The following is a 23,760-nucleotide window of genomic DNA, read 5'->3' on the forward strand; positions in this document are numbered from 1 at the left end:
CAGTAGTCTGTGAAGTTGCTATGATCACTGTGTCTGGATGGGGCAGTAGTCAGGACATCTGCCTAGTAAGCAGAAGACTCTGTTTGATATCCCAGTCTAGCACAAATTTGGAACATTCCTCACTGATTTAATCACTGCTCCTTGGCAGCTATATAATTCTTGCCTTTGCCCATGCAGAGCTCTTGTGTGGTATAGCATTGTGTAGAGGAAGAGAAAAAGAGGATGCTCTATGTGTGGACAGTTTTCTGAGAGTCTCGCTGTATGCTGACATAGTTACGTTACTCTGAGACATGTTGCATGCTACTGTTTGTGTCAGCAGAGTGGGAAAGTCGGCTGAGTAATATGCATGACATGTAACACGTCAACCAATCAAAAATTTCTCAAACATTAGTTTTCAGTATGACATTGTAGATGTCTCTCATTGTCCCTCGTGGTATGATAATACTTGTATACTTACAAGTAAGGGATTTGCTGTGCCTACAGGATAATGTAACCAGGAAAATATGAGTCACTCGACACAACTACTGAGCAAAAATCCATTGGAGAATCAGATGAAGCATTGTAATAAGCAGTTCGCTCCATTTTCTAATGTTCTGTTGTTGCTAGAGATGGTGATATAAACTGTGCAGCATTTGCAAACATTTTGTGTTCTACATATTTAAATACCGTATGGGATATTGAGCCTATTTCGGATATATTGTTAATTCTTCAGTTACAGAGTTTTATAGTGTGCAAAATTGTGTATATTTTTAAAACGAGTTATTCAATGTGACGGCGGTTAAGCTATGCTTTGTCAGTGGTGCAAAGAAAGTGTTTTAGAATGGTGTACATGGTATCTGTATATGAACAGTGTTTTTCATCTGTAAACAATTTCACCTCTGTTGAGAACTGAAAGTTGTGTCAGTTGCCAATAGCTCCTATTTCAACGTGTTTTTAATTTGTAAGGGTTTTATTATAAACTTATTTTCATTTCACTTACTAATTATTGGTGTGCAGTAGAGTATCAATGTAAGAGGTAGACAGTTACAATCGAGAAAATCTCTCAATACTCTACTTCTGAATTTCAGTCAAATATTTGTTGGTAGGTCCATGACAGTGTTGAACTTAGGAACATGCTTTCGCATTTGAGAGAGGTTTAATGGTTCAGTATTTTTTATAATTTCAGAAATGCCCTAAAGCAAATCAAATCTGTGTGGCATTATTTGAAATTGAAATAAGATGATGTTCTAAACATCTATTGGAGAGTTCACTAAAAGCAAAAGCCATACTGGTGTAAAGAGGTAAAAGGGTCTCCCTGAAGTGGGAGTATTGAAATAGTGAATGACCACAGGTTTAAATTAATCATATTCTTTATTTTAATAACGAAGAAAAGTATTGGAATTTAGCGCTCTTCGTTTTACTCCAAAGATGTCGGTAGGACTGCTAGCTTCATCTTAGCATTTCTATCAGCTGCTGGTGGTTGTTCTGCCTGGCGAGGTCCAGTGGTGTTTTCCCCTGGATATTACTGGTCCTACGGTCAGCCCCAGCCTCAAGCAGTGCAGATGCCACCCCTGCGTGGCCCTGCAGAGCTGCATCGTGCAGCGGCGTGTCCCCCCACTGATCCCTGGCGTTGTGGTAGGGAGTGGCCGCCAACAGCAGCCGCACCACAGCCTCACGGCCATGGTACCCAGCCAGGTGGAGGGGCGTCCTCTGCTTGCTGTTCCTGGCATTAACCTCTGCCCCTGCTTTCAGCAGCAGCCGTGCCACAGCCTCGTGGCCATGAACTGCAGCCCTGTGCAGGGGCGTCTCCTGCCAGTTGCTGGTCCTGGCGTCCACGTCTGCTCCACCCTCCACCAGGCACCTCGCTGCCTTCACATGTCCCTTCTCTACTGCCCAGTGGAGGGTGGTCCACCTGCTCTCGCGGTCATCCCTCGCCCCGACGGTCGCACCAGCTGCCAGTAGATCCTGCAGCTCATTGACTGCATCCTCCTTCGCTGCCTGAATCAATCTCCTGTTCTTCTCCTTTTCCGGAATGTTCCTGTGCAAAAAGGGGAAATCGTCTCATTTTTTTCCAAGTACACACTTTTGATTAAAAGCACTGCAAAAGAACCTGACATGAGACCAGTTCCAAAAGTATATCTGTCTGACGACCATTGACTAATCTGCAGTTTTCTCCATTTATGTTACAAAACAGTGGGACAGCATAATCCCAAAGTCTTCATCAATTAAAAACTTCTACATTCCATCACTCCCGATATTTAGTCATCACATTCTGTCACATTAATTCCTAACATTGAGTGTTTTGAGCTCAGAATGCTGCTGTTATTGTCATTATCTTCCACAGAAACAGATGCCTTATGAAGAGTCCTCTATGTGCAGAAACCCGTTTTTAATACATCAAAACGTGGCACACGAAACTACTCATTTTATTTAGATACATATAATACTGAAAGGGCAGTGGAAGAGTCAATCCCAGAAAACTCGCCCTTCTAGGCCTCTGCCAAGTCGCCTTCAAAACTGGTTCAAATGGCTCTGAGTACTATGGGACTTAACTACTGAGGTCATCAGTCCCCTAGAACTTAGAACTATTTAAGCCTAACTAAGGACAGCACACACATCCATGCCTGAGGCAGGGCCGGTCGAAGTGGCCGTGCGGTTAAAGGCGCTGCAGTCTGGAACCGCAAGACCGCTACGGTCGCAGGTTCGAATCCTGCCTCGGGCATGGATGTTTGTGATGTCCTTAGGTTAGTTAGGTTTAACTAGTTCTAAGTTCTAGGGGACTAATGACCTAAGCGGTTGAGTCCCATAGTGCTCAGAGCCATTTGAACCATTTTTTGAACCTGAGGCAGGATTCGAACCTGCGAATGTAGCGTTCGCGCGGCTCTGGACTGTAGCACCTAGAACCGCTCGGCCACCCCGGCCGGCAAGTCGCTATCGGTCTGGTGGGAAGAGTAACGTGAGACGGCAGATAACGCGGCGAGAGAAACACACTAAGGTACAGAAAGTTCTCTTCCGTGGCTTGTCGCTTCTAAGTTTTATCTCTTCCAAGCAAGGGAGTAGTGTCTGTACAAAATTAAAAAAAGAAATAAAAAAGAGGGAAGCTGCTGATATTTTGTGATAGTTTGCCTATCCAATACTGCATGACTATCGATTGGAATAAGATCTAGAGAACAACATCAATTAATACAGCAGTGGGAAAACTACAGGCAACATCTAAAATTGCTTGAAAAAATATTTTATGCAACTTGGCAACAAAAGGATCAGAGCGGAAAAAAGTGAGCTCATGATAGAGCATTAGATGGAAGACCTACTAAATGGGATTTTGAACCTATTGGAAACGACTTTAGCAATAGTGCACAGCAAGACTTTGGGACCAGGACCGAGTAACATTGACTATTCATTGATCCAACATATGCTGGAGAAGGGACGATTTCATTTATTGAATAGCTTTGAGAACGGACCAACCAAATCTACAGCCCAGAAATGAAGACTTCTCGGATTTATAGCTGTTTTAGAGGGACTTATACGCAAAAGAATTGCAAGAAAAAAAATTTGTCACACTCCAGCAATGATGCTGTTGAAATACTACTATGCCAACATACCGAAATTATCTATTATACTGCATTATAGAAGCAACGCAGGAGATTTCCGCATAAAGAAGGCGACCATCATATTACAGCTTAAGGTGCACAATAGAATAAAGGCAAATGAAAATGTAGACAAGCTGCCCAGGAAAGCTCTTTACATCGCTGCAGCGAAACATGATGAAGTGCCACCCGACCATTATCTTCATGCCATAAAAACTACAATCAGGGCCTGATGGAATGAAAATCTCCAACGCTTTTATGACATCGGACGTAGACACTATACCCCAGTGGCAGCTAATCTCCCATCAAGCCCAAAGTACCAAAATCACAGGTACAACAGAAACTTTGCAGTGAGGTGACAAAAGTTGTGGGGTCCCCCCTAATACCGTGTCCTTTTGCCCCGCATAGTGCAGGGGCTCGGTGTGGCAAGGACTAAACATGTTGTTGGAAGGCTCTTGCGGAAATAATGAACCATGCTGCCTCCACAGCCGTCCGCAACCGCGAAAGTGTTGCCGGTGCAGGAATTTGTGTACGAGTATGTTCCATAAATTTTCGACGGGATTCACGTCGGGCGCTAGAATTCTCCAAATTATTCTTCAAACCTATCGCAAAAAATTGTAGCCCAGTGACATGGAGACCATATGAATCCATTCATGGACTTCATATTCCCAGAATACGATGGAATATGGGTGGATGACAATGAGCCATATAGCCGGGCATAATCATTTTCAGTCAATGATCGGTCCAGTAGGATTAGAGGACCGAGTGCATTCCATGTAAATATAGCTCAGACAATTGTGGTGCCTTCACCAGCATGCAGGTGCCTTGTTGGCAATTTGGGTCCATGGTTTCGTTATGCTTGCGCCACACACGAACCATACATTCAGCTGTTCACAATTGAAATCGGGACTCATCCGACCAGCCCGCCTGGGAGGGCGCTGCAGGCGGTGTTCTGCTGTTGGCAGAGGCACTCTGCCCGTTACCACCAAATTTCGCTGCACCGCCCTAATAGATACGTTCGTCGTACGTCCGGTATCTCTGAGCTTATTTCACGCAGTGTTGCTTGTCTGTTAACACTGACAACTGTACGCAAATGAGGCTGCTCTCGGTCTTTAAGCGAAGTCCGTCGGCCACTGCGTTGTCCGTAGTGAGAGGTAATGCCTGAAATGTTTCATTCTCCGCACACTCTTGACACTAGTGATCTCGGAATACTAAATTCCCTAACGAATTCCGAAAAGGAATGTCCCGTGCGTCTAGCTCCAAAGACCCTTCCGCATTCATTTAATTCGCGTCGTGCAGCCGTAATCACGTCGGAAACTTTTACACATGAATCACCTGAGTACAGATAACAAAAAATGGTTCAAATGGCTCTGAGCACTATGAAACTTAACTTCTGAGGAACTACTTAAACCTAACTAACCTAAGGACATCACACACACCCATGCCAGACGCAGGATTCGAACCTGCGACCGTAGTCACCTTAATTTATAGTAACATTGGCACGACTTTGCTTCAATCACGGGACATTCCACCAAATGTCTACTACCTGAGAATGATCAAATCTTCTTCATGTGAATGCGGAGGTAAAGAAAATATTAATCACATTTTCTCCGGGTGCCACAGACTCAATGCAGGATCTGCGAAACTATTACAGTACCTGATGTCCTCTGTAGATGCTTTGCCTACAAACATTAAGATCCTTCTAGCAAGAGAATGACAGAAGTGAACAGCTGTTGTACACGTTTGTAACAGCTGCTCAAATTGGAATACAGAAAAAGAGAAATTCTCACATTATAACACAGTAAATACGTTAATTTTCTTAGATCATTGGCTTAATTCCAGTTTAATAAGATGTAACAAATTATTGTTGTTCCTTCTCGTCTCAGGCTGGCTGTATGGGCCATGAATAAATCCAAACAAAATGTATCCCGCACTGTCCTGATCTGAAGTTGAAATCCACGGAGAGACGACGACGTTCTTTTTGCGAAACACTACTGACAAAATTAAGATAAGCGGAATTTGAAGCTGAATCCAGGATGATTCTGTTGACGCCAACGTGCATTTCGCGCAAGGATCACGAAGATAAGGTAAGAGAAATAAGTGCCCTTACAGAAGGCTATACACAATCGTTTTCCCTCCCTCCATTTGCTAATGCAAATGCAGCATACAGTAGCTTTCAGGGTCTGTATGAGGATGTAGGTATGGATGTACACTACTCTTCCACATTTTATTGTGATTCTTTCTAAATGTGGATTTTCCTGCTGTGTTTTGGGTTTTGTGTTTTACTTTCAGACACTAACCTGAGCCACGTGGAAACCATTTTGTTTAACGACTGTTAATATTCTGTTTCAAGCTACTGAATCTGTGACGCTTGTCGCTTAGTGTACTTCAGTGCTAGCGCCCTCTACCAGCTGTAGCTCTTGTTTTTATAAATATTGGTCGACCTCATGCTACTGTTAGCCTAGCTCATACACCTGCTTGTACAAATTCTGTCAGGCTCCACTCGTATGAGAATATTTCTAATGGTATGTTGTGGCTGTTGGTCATGTTATTCTTTTTACTTATCGTTCAGCCAAGTGAACCTATCATTGTTACATTTCTTTTGTATTTTGTAACTCGTTTGATGATAGCAGGACAAAATTAGTTATTGTGTGGGCAGTGCGTGGGTAAAAAGGGCGTTTAATAAACTGCCCAACATTATTTGATATTCGTTTACAGACTTTATGTCTTCAATGGATAACCATAAATTCTCGTGTCATAGAACATCTTTTCGAGCATTCTCTCAATTTTATACCCCCAACTAACTGAAATCACGCTTTCCAGATTGTGACAGTATCTAAGTTCTAATAGCATACTCCTTTCAGCTACGTTAGAAAATTTCGTGTTTATGGTAGTTCCATCAGTCGTCTAACATTCTGCGTGTTGTCTGTTTGTTCTAAGTCGTGTCTCCCTACCACTTTCGCGCAACGACGCTCTGAGCGTGTTTTTTAGGGAATTGACTAGTTTGAACCTGGGACCTGTTGCTGGTAAGGAGACGCCAGACCACACATGACATGTAGAGTTCAGAAGAGTTCAGTGAGACTAGCGATGATATAATCAAATACTTAATGATTTCAGCGTCTGCTCCACTGCACTCCCTCTAAAATACTCTTAATACTAACTAAGATTAGTGGAAGGGATTCAAGGCTTTGCTATTTTTAATTAGCTGGTGAACTAACGTCGCAAAAGCAGTTAAGTTTACCAATGGAAGTTTTACTCCACTCACAAAACATTGCTTATAAATTGCGCTATTGATGAAAGGAAATGTTTAATACAGGATGATAAAAACCAACTACTTTCATCAAAAATATGAACCAATATTCCCTGAATGGGTTTCCAAGTTCTACAATGAATCGAAGGATGACCTATGCCATATCACATCTATAATCTAGATTTAAATTAAGTTTCATAAAAGAGAAAACTACCAGAATGGTCTAAAGTGACCCTCAATTATCTTTAATTGCTTATTTAACTTGTCGTAGATTACAGTGGCTGATGTGGCTTCTCAATAATTATATAACAGAAAAATCATCACGTTTCAGATTTTAACTTCCATTACCAAATGTGAATACTATGATGTTTAATTGACGATCGACACGAGTATTACGTAAAAAGGGGATGTAACAGATGAGATTTCTGGAGTTTTGAGTGAAGCCTTATGCGCTATTATGCAGCATTGCGTGCGTTCATTACCTTGTCGTTGGTTAGGCAGCGTCAGGGGGCGGTGGGCCGCGCAGCTCCACACACCTCGCCGTCTCGGTAGCAACTCCCTAACTTCTCTTTACTACAATTTACTGAAGTGGGTTTGCTCACTCGTTGATCGTATTACTTTCGTTAATTTAATGTCAGGATTTATTCGGAGCTATGTGACATACTGCCGAATTTGCTATCATGTCAAGGTTTTCATGGAAGGTGTGGATTTGCCTGATCATGTCAGGGTTTTCATGGAAGGTGTTGGATTTACCTGACACCTTACAGTCGGGAATTCTTTTATAGTGAATTTTCACGCCTACCCATTTGATGTACGTCATTAAAATTTGATTTTTTTGCAGATCTCTCTTCTTTTTTGCAGCAAACGTATTTCATCGGTGTATTCCTTAGATATATCTAGATAGTGAAAGCCTGTAGACCTTGTAATGTCTCAAGATGTGTTTCCACGTCAGTAGCATGTAATGTTGCTGACAGTAGCCAGTCCCATCGAACAGAGCTTTTTAATTGTTAAGCTCTCCATTAACATTGATTCTGTATTCCGCATTCTACATTTCCCACCTGTGCGTTAAGTCCCATTCTGTTCACAGTTTTAATATAAAATTGTGTTTTAACTCAATCATACACGATGTCACGTCATGGATTGTGGGGAAACCGCATCAGAACAGAATCGAAGCGTATGAGATGTGTTACAGGCCACTATTGAAAATTATGTTAACTGATAAGGTAAGGGATGAGGAGGTTCTGCACAGAACCTGAGAGGAAAGGAATATATGAAAAGCACTGACAAGAAGAAGGGATGGGATGATAGGACATCTGTTAAGATATCAGGGAATAACTTCCGTGGTATTATAGGGAATGGTACAGGTTAAAAACTATAGAGGAAGACAGAGATGGGAATACATTCAGCAAATAGTTGAGGACGTAGGTTGCAAATACTACTACGAGATGAAAAGGTGGCACAAGAGAGGAATTCGAGGCGGGCCGCTGATGACTCAAAAACCACGATGTCAAAGTCACGAAATTTATGGTTAGTTGTGATTTGTAGATTGAGGTGGGAGGTAAAATATGCCTGTTTACTCTGCCAGTAGATCTGAAGTGCTCCTAACTGTAGTTGTTCTGAGTTGTGACATAGATTCTCTTCTGAAGTGATTTTAATCGGACTGGATGTCGACATTCAGCAATCTTACTGTGGTGATCCTCTTTTGTTCCTTGCGAGTAAATATTAGCTCGGCTAAAGTTTCATCATATGTACGTGTAAACTAACCGCCACTTGTCGCTCATGGCTACTCAAAAAATTCCACTGGTACTCTTACAATGCTGACGCCTTTATTTTTTAAGACGGCTGTCTCTTACAGTTCTTATCTGGTTATAGCGAATACTATGCTGCCGTTATTTCCCAGTTATTTGGCCTATAAAGGTGATGTGCAGATGTGCAAGTTGACTCCGGATTCACGTATATATTAGAATGTCTACAACTGTGTTACGTAGTAGCTTACTAAGTCTGGCATTGCCCGTTATCTATTCTGTTGGTGCCTGCTTTGCCCCTATATCCTCTGTGTGAATCTATTTTATTGGCACCCACCTACATAGGGGAAAACGATCATTAAAAATGAAATTAAAGAAATCAGAGATCACACGGAAAGATTTAAGTGTTCGTTTCTCCTACACAACGTTAGAGAGTGAAACGTTAGAGAAGTAGCTTGAAGGCGATTCGATGAATTCTCTGGCAGCCTCTTAATTGTGAATTGCAGAGTAATCGTGTAGGTGTAATGTGTAAAATCAATGTTTGATCTTCTTCTTAGTTCTCTCCAACATGTACGAGTACATGTCTCTCTTGTAAAATATAGTTGTGTTATTTAACCTAGCTATCTTGCTGGAAGAATAAACAGAACTGTACTCGACATACACTGCTGGCCACCGTAAATGCAACACCCTGAAGTAAGCATCCGAATCAAGTGAAATTTACACCATGAGTTTGCAGCGATGAGATATGCAACTGATTAGAATTTCAGCGCAGACGCACATCAGGCGCGCCTGTGGCGCCATCTCATAGCGCCATTTAAGGCTTGGCGATTTCGACGAGTGTACGTTCGGCACGTGTGTTTACCTTGTGGTTGTTTCACAAGACGATCAGTTATGCCTCGTAGACAACAGCGAACATCTTTTGATCAAGTATCCGAGTTCGACAGAGGAAGGATAGTGGCTTACCGAGATTGTGCATTATCATACAGAGAAATCGCTAGTCGTGTTGGACGAAACCAAACAACTGTAATGCGGATATGTGACTGTTGGATGCAGGAGGGTACGACGGACCGACGTGGTCGATCGAATTCACCTCGGTGCACCACTGCACGTGCTGATAGGCAAATTGTGCGCATGGCAGTGACGGATCGCTCAGTGACATCCCGAACCATAGCACAGCACATTGCGTCTGTAACGCATCATCCAGTGTCTGCGCGTACCATTCGACGCCGTTTACAGCAGAGTGGTCTGTCCGCAAGACGTCCATTGCTTCGTCTACGATTGACGCAGAACCACAGACGTCTCCGTCGCCAATGGTGTGATGACAGACGGATGTGGACGGCAGAATGGAATGACGTTGTCTTCACTGACGAGGCACGCTTCTGTCTGCAGCACCACGATGGTCGGATTCGAGTGTGGAGACACCGTGGAGAGAGGATGCTGGACAGCTGCATTATGCACCGCCACACTGGTCTTGCACCGGGTATTATGGTATGGGGCGGTATTGGATATTACTCTCGCACGCCTCTAGTACGCATTGCCGGTACTTTAAATAGCCGGCGCTACATATCCGAGGTGCTGGAGCTAGTTGTCCTTCCTTACCTTCAGGGCTCGGCCGCAGCCATATTTCAACAGGATAATGCGCGACCACACGTGGCACGCATTGTCCAAAGGTTCTTCGTCAATAACCAGATTGAACTGCTTCCCTGGCCGGCTCGCTCTCCGGGTCTTTCGCCGATAGAAAACATGTGGTCCATGGTTGCTCAACGAGTGACCCAGATTACATCCCCAGCTGCCACACCAGATGATCTTTGGCAACGTGTGGAAGCTGCTTGGGATGCTGTACCCCAGGAACACATCCAACGTCTCGTTGACTCAATGCCGAGACGTGTGGCAGCGGTGATCTCCAACAATGGCGGCTACTCTGGCTACTGATTCTGGCAGGAACCACATGTCACAGACGTCTGTAAACGTAATCATTTGATACTTGGTCAACATGTTATCTACAAAATAAATTTTGTTGTGCTACCTCTTGTCTTTCTTGGTGTTGCATTTACGGTGGCCAGCAGTGTACTTGGAGTGTACTCTTTTCAACTTGCGAGATGTGGCTGTTGCACACATCTCCACTCAACCACATCCACAACACCACTTCTCTGATTATCTCGAGCAGTCACTGAGCCATGGTAAAAAATGGCTGTTTTGAAGAGCGCCCCGCAGCACGTAGTGTGAAGCAGTCGCCCTCCGTTTCTGGCGGTGGCGCCGCTGTGGCAGTCGCAGCTTTGGTGTCGCCCTCTGGTGGGAAAGGGGAAAAGTTGCCTGTTCACGTGCATTTAATGGGCGCTAGGATCTCGCCAGTCGGTCAGTCTGGGTCAGTCTCTCGTCCCCAGCTTGCTAGTCTGTCTCTCGTCCGCATTTGTTAGGCAGTTAGTGTTTGTCTGTCGTTCGGATCAACTTTTAAAGCCGGCAATATGAGAATCTTTCCATTTCGCCAGTAAGAGAACTCAGAGAGTGGTCGCCCGGTCGGGGCTTAGTTCCTGCATCTGAGTCTGCGCATTAGGCCGCCAGTCTGCTCGAGTTTGCTCAGGCAATGGTCACTGGCAGTTGGATCGATCGGTTGATCGGTCGCGCACTGAGACACAAGATGACTTGTCTGTCTTGAGCGTCGGCGCACGTGAAGTCGCCACGTGAGTCCAGTGGGCCGCGGCGTATAGCGAGGGGCAGTGACTTTGCGGTCGAGACGAGAGCAACAGGGGTCAACCCACGTCATCGGTCTGGCCGGTGCGAGCTGCGACGCCGTGAGACGGGAGATCGGCGCGCCTTCCTGCGTCCGTTGAAGCGGCTGGTAGCGGACGGTTCGGGGAAGCGATTTGGGGGTGCTGCGCCAGGTCTTCTCGAGAAATCTCAGTTTATTAGATGTTAAATTCTACTTCTTTTCTTGGTGAGGTCACTAGCCGTTATGCTTTGGGGTCGTCCCACCATTCGTCTCCGTTTGCCCACCCGCAGGAAGGAGGTTGTTTATAAATTGGGTGGTCCGCTTTTCCTTTGTGGAGTAGGGGCGCGTTAGAGCAACCTGCGGTTCATGTTGTTCGGTAATCTCCCTATAAATCTACCGTACGTTAGTAGCTGCCTCTGTCATGTTTGTCGGATTTCGTGTGTTAACGAATTTGTTGCTTGGAGTGTAACGGCCTAATACCTGAAATACGTTTCGATCTATGGAAACTTTGATATTATTGCTCATGATCTTGAGAGGCGGTATCTGTGTATTGTAGAACATCTTAACTATTGTTTGGCCAACCTTGTAGAATTTTATATAAGATTGCATTTCATGGGCTTTTATTTAAATGATAATTTTAGTATATAAAGTTGCCACCCATTCACCGTAAGACTTTTCTTAGAAGTTAAAATCGAGTTGCACCTTCGGTGGCAAGGTTAATATTTTAATTGTTTGCGCTTTGTACCATTTCCATCCCTCCTACGGGGGTGCGTAGTTTGTGTGCTTATGTAAATTGTAAAACTCTTAGTTTAAAGTTATCTGGTGTGTTGCAAATTTGCACCAGTGTAGTCTTTCAGAGGTTGTAGTCAGCGACCGTAACTACGGCCATGTCAAAAGCGGGCGGCAAGGTTCTCTGCCCGAAAGCTCATACAGTCAAAACTTGTTTCTTTCTGCCTCTGAATAAATTGTAGCTTTGATATTTAGAGGGTGCTTTCTGGTTATAATTTTAAATCTGTTTCTTAAAAAATGCTTTTAGGCACTATTAAAGTGAAGAAAATTCCCATTTGTTAAAAGGAATTTCGTTACGATTTCGTCAGTTACTCCCTGGCAACTACTTCCCTGTTTACATAGTGTGATTAAATGTGTTAATGTTCTTGATGAATCGCTAGTAAATAAAATAAATTCATAAGAATATTCTTTGAAAATAAATCACTGTTCAGTCACCTTATCCATTACGCCTTCTGAGCACGCCTGCATATGTGACTCCTTTTCATTGAGCTTGATGTCTCCACGTTTGATTCTGAAACACTACCACCAGTGCTTCTTAGCTGCATCTCTCGTAGTAGGGTAGTCCACCATCCTCTACAGACTTCGTTCCCCCAGTTGTGTTACTGCCATGTACCCTGTGGTGAACTTCACAATCTAATGTATTTAAAACGAGTATGGGATTATCATGATGGTGCATAAGTTCATAGCGTTTTTGTTTTTCATGATGGTATTCCTGTTACTGTGGGTTTATCCATCGACTGTCATTTTTACTTCCTGTGGATACTTGAGCATACATACTGTGTGATTTGTAGATAGTACGTGGAGCTGTGGACGCCAGAAATGGAGAGCAAGAGAATAAATTTGAGTCCAAAAGAGGGTTGACAGCTGGGGTGACAGCTAGAAACTTTTGTACCGTGTGTGGGGATAATGCCATTGGACAGTGCATGGCTCGAAAACAGTTTTCTGGTTTTAAAGGAGGGTCTACGCTCAAGTAGACCTCCATGTTTGATGAAGATCATTAAGCGCATTAATCTACAATGATCCACGTCAATTTACTCTAGAACTGGCAAATGTAATGAACTGTGACTATTACACAATCGTGCGACATGTGCATGCAAAAGGGAAGGTTCAAAAATCGGGTGTATGGGTACTGCGTGTTCTAAGGCAAAATCACAAAAGCCAGCGGCTTGACATATATGCATCTCTGCTTGCTAGTTACAGTGAATGAAACCTTCTGTCCTGAACTAAATATAATGCACACTGTGAACCCAGAGAGGGATGTGGAGAATCAATTTCATCCATGGCTAATCGCCACCTGAATTTATAGAAGGAATAAGTTCTCTCGATAACTGTTGCCTCTATGTTATAAAATATGCACTACAGTGCCATTCGATTTCCTCACACACAACTCCTCGTTGATGCCCCCACAAGTCGCACTGTGTAGTGGCGGAACTCACCGCAGGCAAGAGACGGCAGAGTCATCTGGCGGAGGAGCAGTGCGGCTGGCCGTGGACGGCGCAGCAGTGGCAGGGGTGTGACCGCGGTCTCCCTGCGGCCCACTGCCGGGGCGCGGACTGCCGTCTGCAGAGGCCGGCGCGCTGCAAAGACAGACAGGCAGGGTGTGGCAAACTCTGCCCACTTGGAGGCCAGGGGACAGCTTACTACATACATTGCTGCTGGGGGTTCGGTTTCACACGAAAAACAGAACACACACAGCCAATGACAGTAGTGGGTCTGCCTAGATGAAAAACTTACCCAGGATCTAATCTCATTACACACGCTTCTGTTGAGTTCCTCAGACCAGTAACTTACCATAACAAACGACAAAAGAAAGTACAAATGGAATGTAGATGCAACGACATCAGTTATACTAGAGTAATACGAGAACAGTTCGAAAACATGACAAGAATCACACGGAAACTGCAACAGCAATAACCTTTGAATGTGGTACTGTTGGTGCTCGAAGCTCATGTGTTAGGGACCAGGCTGTAGGAGTCTCACGTAATAGCCAGGGGGGCAGCACCTTTCGAACAGACTGACGAAGGAAGTTCAGGCAAGTAAAGTGCACAGAATTTGTGATGCAAAGAAGTTATTCAAATAACATTCTTAAACCTGCAGCACTTTAATTTTCATCACAGAAATTGAAACATGTCTCACTGCAAAATTTAATTCACATTGGCCATGGGGCCTCTCACGGAACAAGTGAACGTAAAATGTCATCTGAATAAAGTCGAATAATAGTGACAGGAAAACCTATAGACGATCTGTAAATTCATTCACGCCTGACAACTAATCAGATGTTGTGACTCCAATGAAATATAAAATTCCGTTTCACTACTGTACTCAGGGTAATCATATTTACTAGTTTGTGAATAGGAGATTTCCTTGGGAATAAAGGAGTCAATCTGAATGGAAATAATGAGCATGTGTCTACATATGGCAATGGACGAAGTCCACTTCTCTAAAGACTCATGAAATCGTGATTACAGATAAAAAGTTGTGAATGTCAGCTACGACTGGTGCCACAGAGCACAAGATACAGGTTAATGTCTGGTACCTGAGAGATAACCACTGAAGTTGCCATGTACTGGCGTGTGTGTGTATACAGGACCTTTATTTTATTTTCAAGACTACATATATCGAAAACGATGCATTGCACAAAGAAAAAATGTTATAGCTGAAAAGCCAATATTAAGAAAGGAGACATCTGTTTTTGCTACAACTGGCCACCTCCAAACCATCCCTCCAGCGTTGGTGGGGCCCACTTTCTCTTTTCAAATAGGAATCCACCATTTTTATTGCTTATTCGGATTCTGCGTCAAAACATTCATGTGGGTTACCAAACCATTGTTCCCCATTCGCGTAATAACACATATCAAGTGTGGCTGCTTTTTCACTCAAAAACCGACGTATTCGATGATATGTTTTTGTTTTGTAACGGTTGATGTTGATGTTAACACATTACTAGAGAGCTGCAAATGGAATTGTACAGTACGAATAATACGGCTAGACATTGATTCTATGGTAATATAGTTTTAAATTTCCTATTGGGTTGAGTAAATCGGAGAAAGACGAAGGTAATGAGAAGTAGTAGAAATGAGGACAGCGAGAAGCTTAACATCAGGATTGATGGTCACGAAGTCAATGAAGTTAAAGAATTCTGCTACCTAGGCAGTAAAATAACCAATGATGGACAGAGCAAGGAGGACATCAAAAGCAGACTCGCTGTGGCAAAAAAGGCATTTCTGGCCAAGAGAAGTCTACTAATATCAAATACCGCCCTTAATTTGAGGAAGAAATTTCTGAGGATGTACGTCTGGAGTACAGCATTGTATGGTAGTGAAACATGGACTGTGGGAAAACCGGAACAGAAGAGAATCGAAGCATTTGAGATGTGGTGCTATAGACGAATGTTGAAAATTAGGTGGACTGATAAGGTAAGGAATGAGGAGGCTCTACGCAGAATTGGAGAGGAAATGAATATGTGGAAAATACTGATAAGGAGAAGGGACAGGATGATAGGACATCTGCTAAGACATGAGGGAATGACTTCCATGGTACTAGAGGGAGCTGTAGAGGGCAAAAACTGTAGAGGAAGACAGAGATTGGAATACGTCAAGCAAATAATTGAGGACGTAGGTTGCAAGCGCTACTCTCAGATGAAGAGGTTAGCACAGGAAAGGAATTCGTGGCGGGCCGCATCAAACCAGTCAAAAAAAAAAAAAAAAAAAAAATTGGGTTGACTTTGGTGAGTCCCCACACTGAAATCCCGCTATTATGGTCAATCATTTCGGTTTGTGTTTTGATCCAACTGCCGTAACTCTCGCACTGAGTGCTACATGGCTGCCGTCACAATACAGACCACAGCTACTGTACTAAGGTAAAATGTCCAGAAGTGATAGTGGCAGGCGCACCTGCCACGGATACTCACCAAAATCGAGCACCCCAGTGGTGAGAGGCTAGGAGACTCACTGAGATGAAGCATTCTGATGGGAACACAAAACTAATACATCCTTGTCGTTGTCCCTGCATCAAGCTACATGGACGAGTAGTTTATAGCCAGACATAGACACGGCTAACCACATTGTGCCGTGAAGTCAAATTGTTAGCTCTAAAATAAATTTCGAAGATAAATATCGGACCTTTAAGGCACTAAGGTTTACATTTACAATGTAGAATCAAATGTGTCGGTTCTTAATTGCACATACTGGAACACTTCATATTCGACAATTACAACATCACTTACAGTGTGTGGGAAACAGTAGTTGGGTTACCCATAAGTATGTTTTGGCGCAGATTCCGAACATGCAATAAAAATGGGGAATTCGTGTTTCAAAATGCAAGTTTAGCTCATCCACGCATGAGGGTACACATATACACTCCTGGAAATTGAAATAAGAACACCGTGAATTCATTGTCCCAGGAAGGGGAAACTTTATTGACACATTCCTGGGGTCAGATACATCACATGATCACACTGACAGGACCACAGGCACATAGACACAGGCAACAGAGCATGCACAATGTCGGCACTAGTACAGTGTATATCCACCTTTCGCAGCAATGCAGGCTGCTATTCTCCCATGGAGACGATCGTAGAGGTGCTGGATGTAGTCCTGTGGAACGGCTTGCCATGCCATTTCCACCTGGCGCCTCAGTTGGACCAGCGTTCGTGCTGGACGTGCAGACCGCGTGAGACGACGCTTCATCCAGTCCCAAACATGCTCAATGGGGGACAGATCCGGAGATCTTGCTGGCCAGGGTAGTTGACTTACACCTTCTAGAGCACGTTGGGTGGCATGGGATACTTGCGGACGTGCATTGTCCTGTTGGAACAGCAAGTTCCCTTGCCGGTCTAGGAATGGTAGAACGATGGGTTCGATGACGGTTTGGATGTACCGTGCACTATTCAGTGTCCCCTCGACGATCACCAGTGGTGTACAGCCAGTGTAGGAGATCGTTCCCCACACCATGATGCCGGGTGTTGGCCCTGTGTGCCTCGGTCGTATGCAGTCCTGATTGTGGCGCTCACCTGCACGGCGCCAAACACGCATACGACCATCATTGGCACCAAGGCAGAAGCGACTCTCATCGCTGAAGACGACACCTCTATATTCGTCCCTCCATTCACGCCTGTCGCGACACCACTGGAGGCGGGTTGCACGATGTTGGGGGGTGAGCGGAAGACGGCCTAACGGTGTGCGGGACCGTAGCCCAGCTTCATGGAGACGGTTGCGAATGGTCCTCGCCGATACCCCAGGAGCAACAGTGTCCCTAATTTGCTGGGAAGTGGCGGTGCGGTCCCCTACGGCACTGCGTAGGATCCTACGGTCTTGGCGTGCATCCGTGCGTCGCTGCGGTCCGGTCCCAGGTCGACGGGCACGTGCACCTTCCGCCGACCACTGGCGACAACATCGATGTACTGTAGAGACCTCACGCCCCACGTGTTGAGTAATTCGGCGGTACGTCTACCCGGCATCCCGCATGCCCACTATACGCCCTCGCTCAAAGTCCGTCAACTGCACATACGGTTCACGTCCACGCTGTCGCGGCATGCTACCAGTGTTAAAGACTGCGATGGAGCTCCGTATGCCACGGCAAACTGGCTGACACTGACGGCGGCGGTGCACAAATGCTGCGCAGCTAGCGCCATTCAACGGCCAACACCGCGGTTCCTGGTGTGTCCGCTGTGCCGTGCGTGTGATCATTGCTTGTACAGCCCTCTCGCAGTGTCCGGAGCAAGTATGGTGGGTCTGACACACCCGTGTCAATGTGTTCTTTTTTCCATTTCCAAGAGTGTATAATGTTGTACCATACTATGTACAGAGATCAGTGTACTGGTTGTTTTCTCTACTTTGACTCGAACAGTCTTTGCGCAAACACGCTGCAAACCTTCGGACCTGACGTTCCCTGCGCTCTTGCACAGTCGTAAATACACCATTAAGTGGACTGTGCCTGTCAGTATAGACTGTCCATTTTGTGGCCAGCCGACCGCTGTGGCTGAGCGGTTCTAAGCGCTGCTGCTGCTGCTACGGTCTCACGTTCGAATCCTGCCTTGGGCAGGATGTGTGTGATATCCTTAGGTTAGTTAGGTTTAAGTAGTTCTAAGTTCTAGCGGACTGATGACCTCAGATGTTAAGTCCCATAGTGCTTAGGGACAACTGAACCATTTGTTTTGGTGGCCACATTTCCACAATCAGACACCCGATCTGTTGCTGCCCAGGGGAAAATAAGGATTAATGACTTGCTCCTGCCACATATATTTTGACGTACGAACCAACCTAAAAATATACTATTTCTAATAGATGTAATTATTAGTCTGTGAATGAAGCAAAGGTGATGTTTGTAATTTCTCTTTATCTGATCTAGAAACCTGGGCAATTAATTAACTATTGACACATCATGAAGACCACTGGAAACATGCACGTGTTAAGACTGGGAAGTTGTGTGGGAAACTGATGTTATCGTAAGCAAGTGTACAAATAAGACGCAGTGGTGCATAACACCAGATTCAATGAAGAAGGTATTGCTTATGAGCTTCAACATGGATCCTATTTCAGTTATCAAGAGTATTTACGAACTTTACTTTGAACAACACACATAGAATTAGATTTAAAGCTAATGAGTGTTAGAATATCTGGAAATGACAGCTGCAGTGGTAAACATTTCGTTTTTAAATTTATTTTCGTTAGGTGCTTTTGAGACTGAGATATTTCTCATTCAGTTGTCTTTTGTAAACCAGTTAGGCTGATTAGGCAACGTTATATGAAAGGTAAGAACTGCAGTTTACTATGCAGCTCATGAACTATGGCATAAATATTTAAACATATCTGAAAATAATTTTTTTTTAAATTACAAGGATCTAGGCTTGTTGGGAGTATTTACGCTGTGAGACGGTATGTAAAAGATAATATTGGAATTTGAACATTTCATCAATGTTGCATCTGTTTTGGAGATGGATCAGCTAGAATAAAAGATGACATAGGGAAGGTCCCAGCAGAAAGACATAGAGCAGAATTCTTCAAATAGCCTTAGCCTTTAGTAACACAATAGAGACATTCAACCAACACAGGGACAATCAAGGAGAGATTTGATGGCTGCTATTCAAAGAAGTAAGCAGAGCATTTTGATGAACAGAGCTTCCTTCCAGTTTGTGTAATGGAAGGGAGTGTACTTAGCTACTGCATGCATCCTGAGAAACAATTAAACAGAAACAGGTAGAAATGTGAATACCTGCCCTGATGCTGCGGTTTTGTTCTTAGGACTGGCTTGTTGTATCATGAGGTGGGCCAAGAATATATAGGGAGTAAGTAGCTACGCCATCCACCACATGTGCTTATGTTAACTTCTTTACTGGAGTCTTATTTTCGTGCTTTGACTCGGAACCACACACTTCTTAGGGCCTAGCATGCTTCTTAAAACTTAACTGCTTCAACTGGGGAAAGTAAGGGAATTTTTTTACGGAAAATATACTTTTACTACATATGTCTAGCAAGAAAGCAAATGAGAGATGCACAATATGCAAATGTGGGAATAGTGATTACCCTGTCCATTTAGTTTACTACACCTATCCCAGAGGTTAACATTTACTGTGTGGTAACATCAGAAATGAGAAATTACAAACACGTTGGCGGCGTCCTTGAGCTGTGCTGCAGCCAGCTACCGAGTACATAGTGCTGGTATTCGGTTAAAGACATGCTCCCCATCTTCACCCCTGTACATAACATGACGCCATCTGTATTATCTCCTTGTCGTCTGCAGCAGAGGAACCCAACAACAATAAACACTCATTTGCGTCAACAGGTTAACAGTGACCCTGTACAGGACACAGAACATGGTCTGCACACTTTCTTGACCAGGCTGCAAACTGTAAACATCACTGTGTCTGCCTCTGTCTTGAGCAGCACATACTTGTCTCCACAGTGGTTCCTGCTCTGTCCACAGTCAATGTACTTTTTGTTCAGAGGCTTTATGTCGGAATCTAAGTGACTGGTTGTTCCACACATAAAATTTAACAGAACTGATGATTGTACATAGATTCAAAGTAATTTATAAGGCTACGAAAAATTTCTCTCTTCCTTGAATTTCGTTAGCTAGTTTACCTGTTAATAAATGCAGTTCAGTTATAGTACTAAATGAAGTTGTTGCATGAATTTGAGGATAACATCAAGACATATCCGAAAATTGACATCATTTATCATGTACAGTGGTGGAAAAAAATTGGAGCACCAAGAAGAAGTTCTGCGACATAAAAGAAAGTTTGTAGGTGTGTTTCTACATCTGAAAGATTACACCTATTCAGATTTCGTACCAGTCGCATAAGAATTGCGCTACTATGAGGATGCAAATCATTCAAATATGTACTGTAGCGATCATGAGCGTTAGCTACCTTTGAGATGTTGATTGGGACAAAGATGACATTGTCGTACTGCATCTGCAGCAATAATTTGAGCAGCAGTTGCCACCACAGTGACGTAATGAAATGTTAGAAATCCTTTACATCAAGAACAGCTCCGATCCAGACACCATGCAGCATTCTTCCTACTGACCCCAAAAGACCGTCACTTGCGACTCCATTGGGGTGAAGCGAGAGATCATTAGAGAGCAGGTTGGAGGTCTGTCGTGTTTTCTGATGGAAGCTCCTTCTGCCTTGCTGCCAGTGGTGGCTGTATGTTGGTTAGGAGGAGGCCACTTGAGGACCTGAAGCCAAACTGTCTGCATGTTAGGAACATTGGACCATCAGCTGGTGTTATGACCTTGGGTGGAATTTCCTGTGAGAGCAGGAGCACTGTCGTCATTATCCAATGCACCCTGACTTTAAATGTGCGTCAGTCAGGTGATTCGACCTGTTGTGCTGCCATTCATAAACAACATTCCAGGTGTTTTCGTACAGGATAACTCTGGCCCACATAACCTGTTGTAATGCAACATGCTCTACCGACTATCGACATGTTGCCTTGATCTGCTCGATCGCCATGTCTGTCTCCAATCAGGTACATATGGGACATCATCGGATAGCAATTATAGCATCATCCACAAACAACACTAACTTACCCTGTATTGCGTCACCAGGAGCAACAGGCATGGAACTCCATCATGCAAATTGACATCCACTACCTGCACAAGACATTGCATTAACGTTTGCATGCTTGCTTTCAACATTCTGGTGGTCACTCTGCTTAGTAGTGTGGCAGGATATCACATTTGAAATGGCAAATCTGGAGTTTACATTAACCTGTGATGTTAATTACTTACCTATGTTACCTACACAAACGTGTTACCAAAATTTCATTGAACTGGATTAATTAGTCTTTGGTGTTGTCACTTTTTCTTGTCAGATGTCTCTCTGCTACACCAAGTATTGGCTTGTAAATACAAAAATAGAAATGTGGAACACAGACCTTGTCACATGCTTACCTGGCTGCTGCCAGAGGACTCGCGAGCAACTGACTCAGTCTGACCACGTCTTCAGGCTGAGTGCGCACCGCATCAGCCCAACCCTGCGTGGTCATAACCTGGGTGACGTTGGCCTTGATGAAGTTAACGGCGGCCTGCCTGAGGCTGGTGCAGGAGTGCCTGATCGCCAGAACAGCTGCAGCCGCCGCAGTCTCGACGGACAGCTGAGCGGCCACGAGCTGCTCGCACCGAGCCTTCAGGGCCGACACGCCGTATTTATCAGCGGCTGCCAGCAGGTGGGGGGCCAGGCTGGGCAGCTGAGGGGCCTGGAGGGTGTAGAGGTAGGCGACCAGCTGGCGCAGCACCGGGCCCTCCACGTCTGGGATTGCGACCTCACCGGTGTTGGCTTCCAGTGTGTCGTGGCGAAACATGCCGCCAAACACGGGACTTCTATCGGCCAACACGGCCCTGTGCGCCACAAGACGGGTGCCGCCCGCCACCAGTGTGACGACTGCGCCGTCCCCTGCGTCCAGAAGGGCGCCCAGGTCCACGGCTGTGGTCTCTATAACCTCCTGGGTGGGTTCCATTGTGGATGACTCTGGAACATGGCGTCACTCAGCAGCCCTTTCTCCCCACATGGCACTCTCTATGCCTGTATGAACCACAGGCTGAACTGTGTCAAGCAAAAGTGGGTAAATGATTTGACATCTTGAGACTAGGCCTTCATGTCATGAATAGGTCTCTCAACCCTCTGACTTCTGAAAATCGCGTGTATGGAGAACCAAATATAAATATCAGCCTTGCAAAAAAATAACTGCATATTGCAGAGTGGTAAATCTGTGATGGAACTAAAACTGAGTGTAACCTCAATTAGTTTACAAGAACAGATGCAGATACTGACTTAGACACTAACATGCAGCCCAAGTGAGTATGCAATTTACGTAAAGCGAATTGGGAACTTTTAAAGGCATAATTCAATATATAACAACTGCAACGATTTGGATCTGATGTTTAAGCCACAGACTACAAGTTTGTGCAAATATTACAGACGGTGCACCACAAGGCGATCCCAGTATTTGTTAGGTAGCCACAAGTTTTTGAAATTCCCTGATGTTTCACCCCACAGAAATGGACAACTCTGCAGGTGACAAGATACTATCATAGAACCTCACGTGATACAGAATGTCAAATAAGGTTAAGTTTCTATCGAACAGTCAAACAACAATATAAAGGAATTATTACACCAAACAAGAGCAGAAGAATGCCAGCAACATGCCAAGGACCAAATAGTAACAGACATATAGTGTTTCTCATACAGACTTAACAACAAACATAGTTCTATTACCCATTGTATTATCGACCTTGAGACGATCTAGAAGTATGATGACGACAGACCAAAAGACATTAGAACTCTACTGCCAGAAGACATGACAGTAACTTCGCTGAGAACTACTCCAGCAGCATATGAACGAGGTTTCGATTCCATTTGCCCAGAAGTACATGGGGCTAGACAATATTAAAGTTAAAAAAAAGAAAGCACGAGAGGTTGATATAATTATGGCGGAAGTGTTGCATCAGCTAGTGGACCAAATTTTCCCGTATCTAACAGTCATTCAACGAATTTCCTTTGTAGGTATGAGTAAGCAGCATCTGCTGATTCTCAAGTATCATTAGGGACAAGACAAAGATCCAACACAATATCAAGGAATTTTCCATAACGTGCATTACCAATCTGGGGACGGGGGAGGAAGGGTATACTTTGTGCTCACTCCAAAAAATTAAAATTGTATTAACAACGTACTTCTGAAAAGGTACTTATGCGTAATTGGAGTCCAGAACCTGAAATACCTTTCAAAATAATCTTAACAATATCAAAGCACTTCTGATAATGTATAGTACTGACTTCGTAACCAATACAAGAAATATAAGGAACGTAAATTTCTTTCAGTGTTGTTGACTTTTGCTATTTTCATAGAGGTGTGTAAGTATGGCACAGAACTTGGAAATACATTCTACGATTATCATTGGGGAAAGTGACATCTACTACTATGTCCTAAATTTGTGTGTTAACTGAACTGAAATGCTTAAAACAGAACCTGATAGAATTAATTAACAACAACAAATACTTTTTCGAAATTTTAAAATTTAAATAAACTGACTAGATTACGATATGTTGCTATAGATGGGGATGTAGTACTCCCACCCGCGAATACTTTGGTATTGTGATGGTTAAATATTACTGCACAATTCGTTTGGTAAATAGCCGAAGTACAGGCAAAAGTTCTGTGCTGCTGTCTGAGCCATCATAGACAGCTCCGCATTATG

At 44.0% G+C, this 23,760-nt stretch overlaps 1 protein-coding gene across 1 annotated transcript; it reads right to left on the reverse strand.

Annotated features, from left to right (window-relative positions):
• Positions 1 to 1,428: 1,428 nt before the first annotated feature.
• Positions 1,429 to 22,022, reverse strand: LOC124544961 (poly [ADP-ribose] polymerase tankyrase-1-like). The gene is made up of 3 exons (XM_047123707.1): positions 21,457 to 22,022; positions 13,497 to 13,637; positions 1,429 to 2,017 (listed from the first exon to the last, which is right to left on the reverse strand). The coding sequence occupies exons 1-3, from the start codon at positions 22,020 to 22,022 to the stop codon at positions 1,429 to 1,431; spliced, it is 1,296 nt and encodes a 431-aa protein (XP_046979663.1).
• Positions 22,023 to 23,760: the final 1,738 nt, after the last annotated feature.

This window comes from Schistocerca americana, chromosome 8 (genome assembly GCF_021461395.2).
Source record: "Schistocerca americana isolate TAMUIC-IGC-003095 chromosome 8, iqSchAmer2.1, whole genome shotgun sequence".
In the NCBI taxonomy this organism is placed as follows: Eukaryota; Metazoa; Arthropoda; class Insecta; order Orthoptera; family Acrididae; genus Schistocerca; species Schistocerca americana.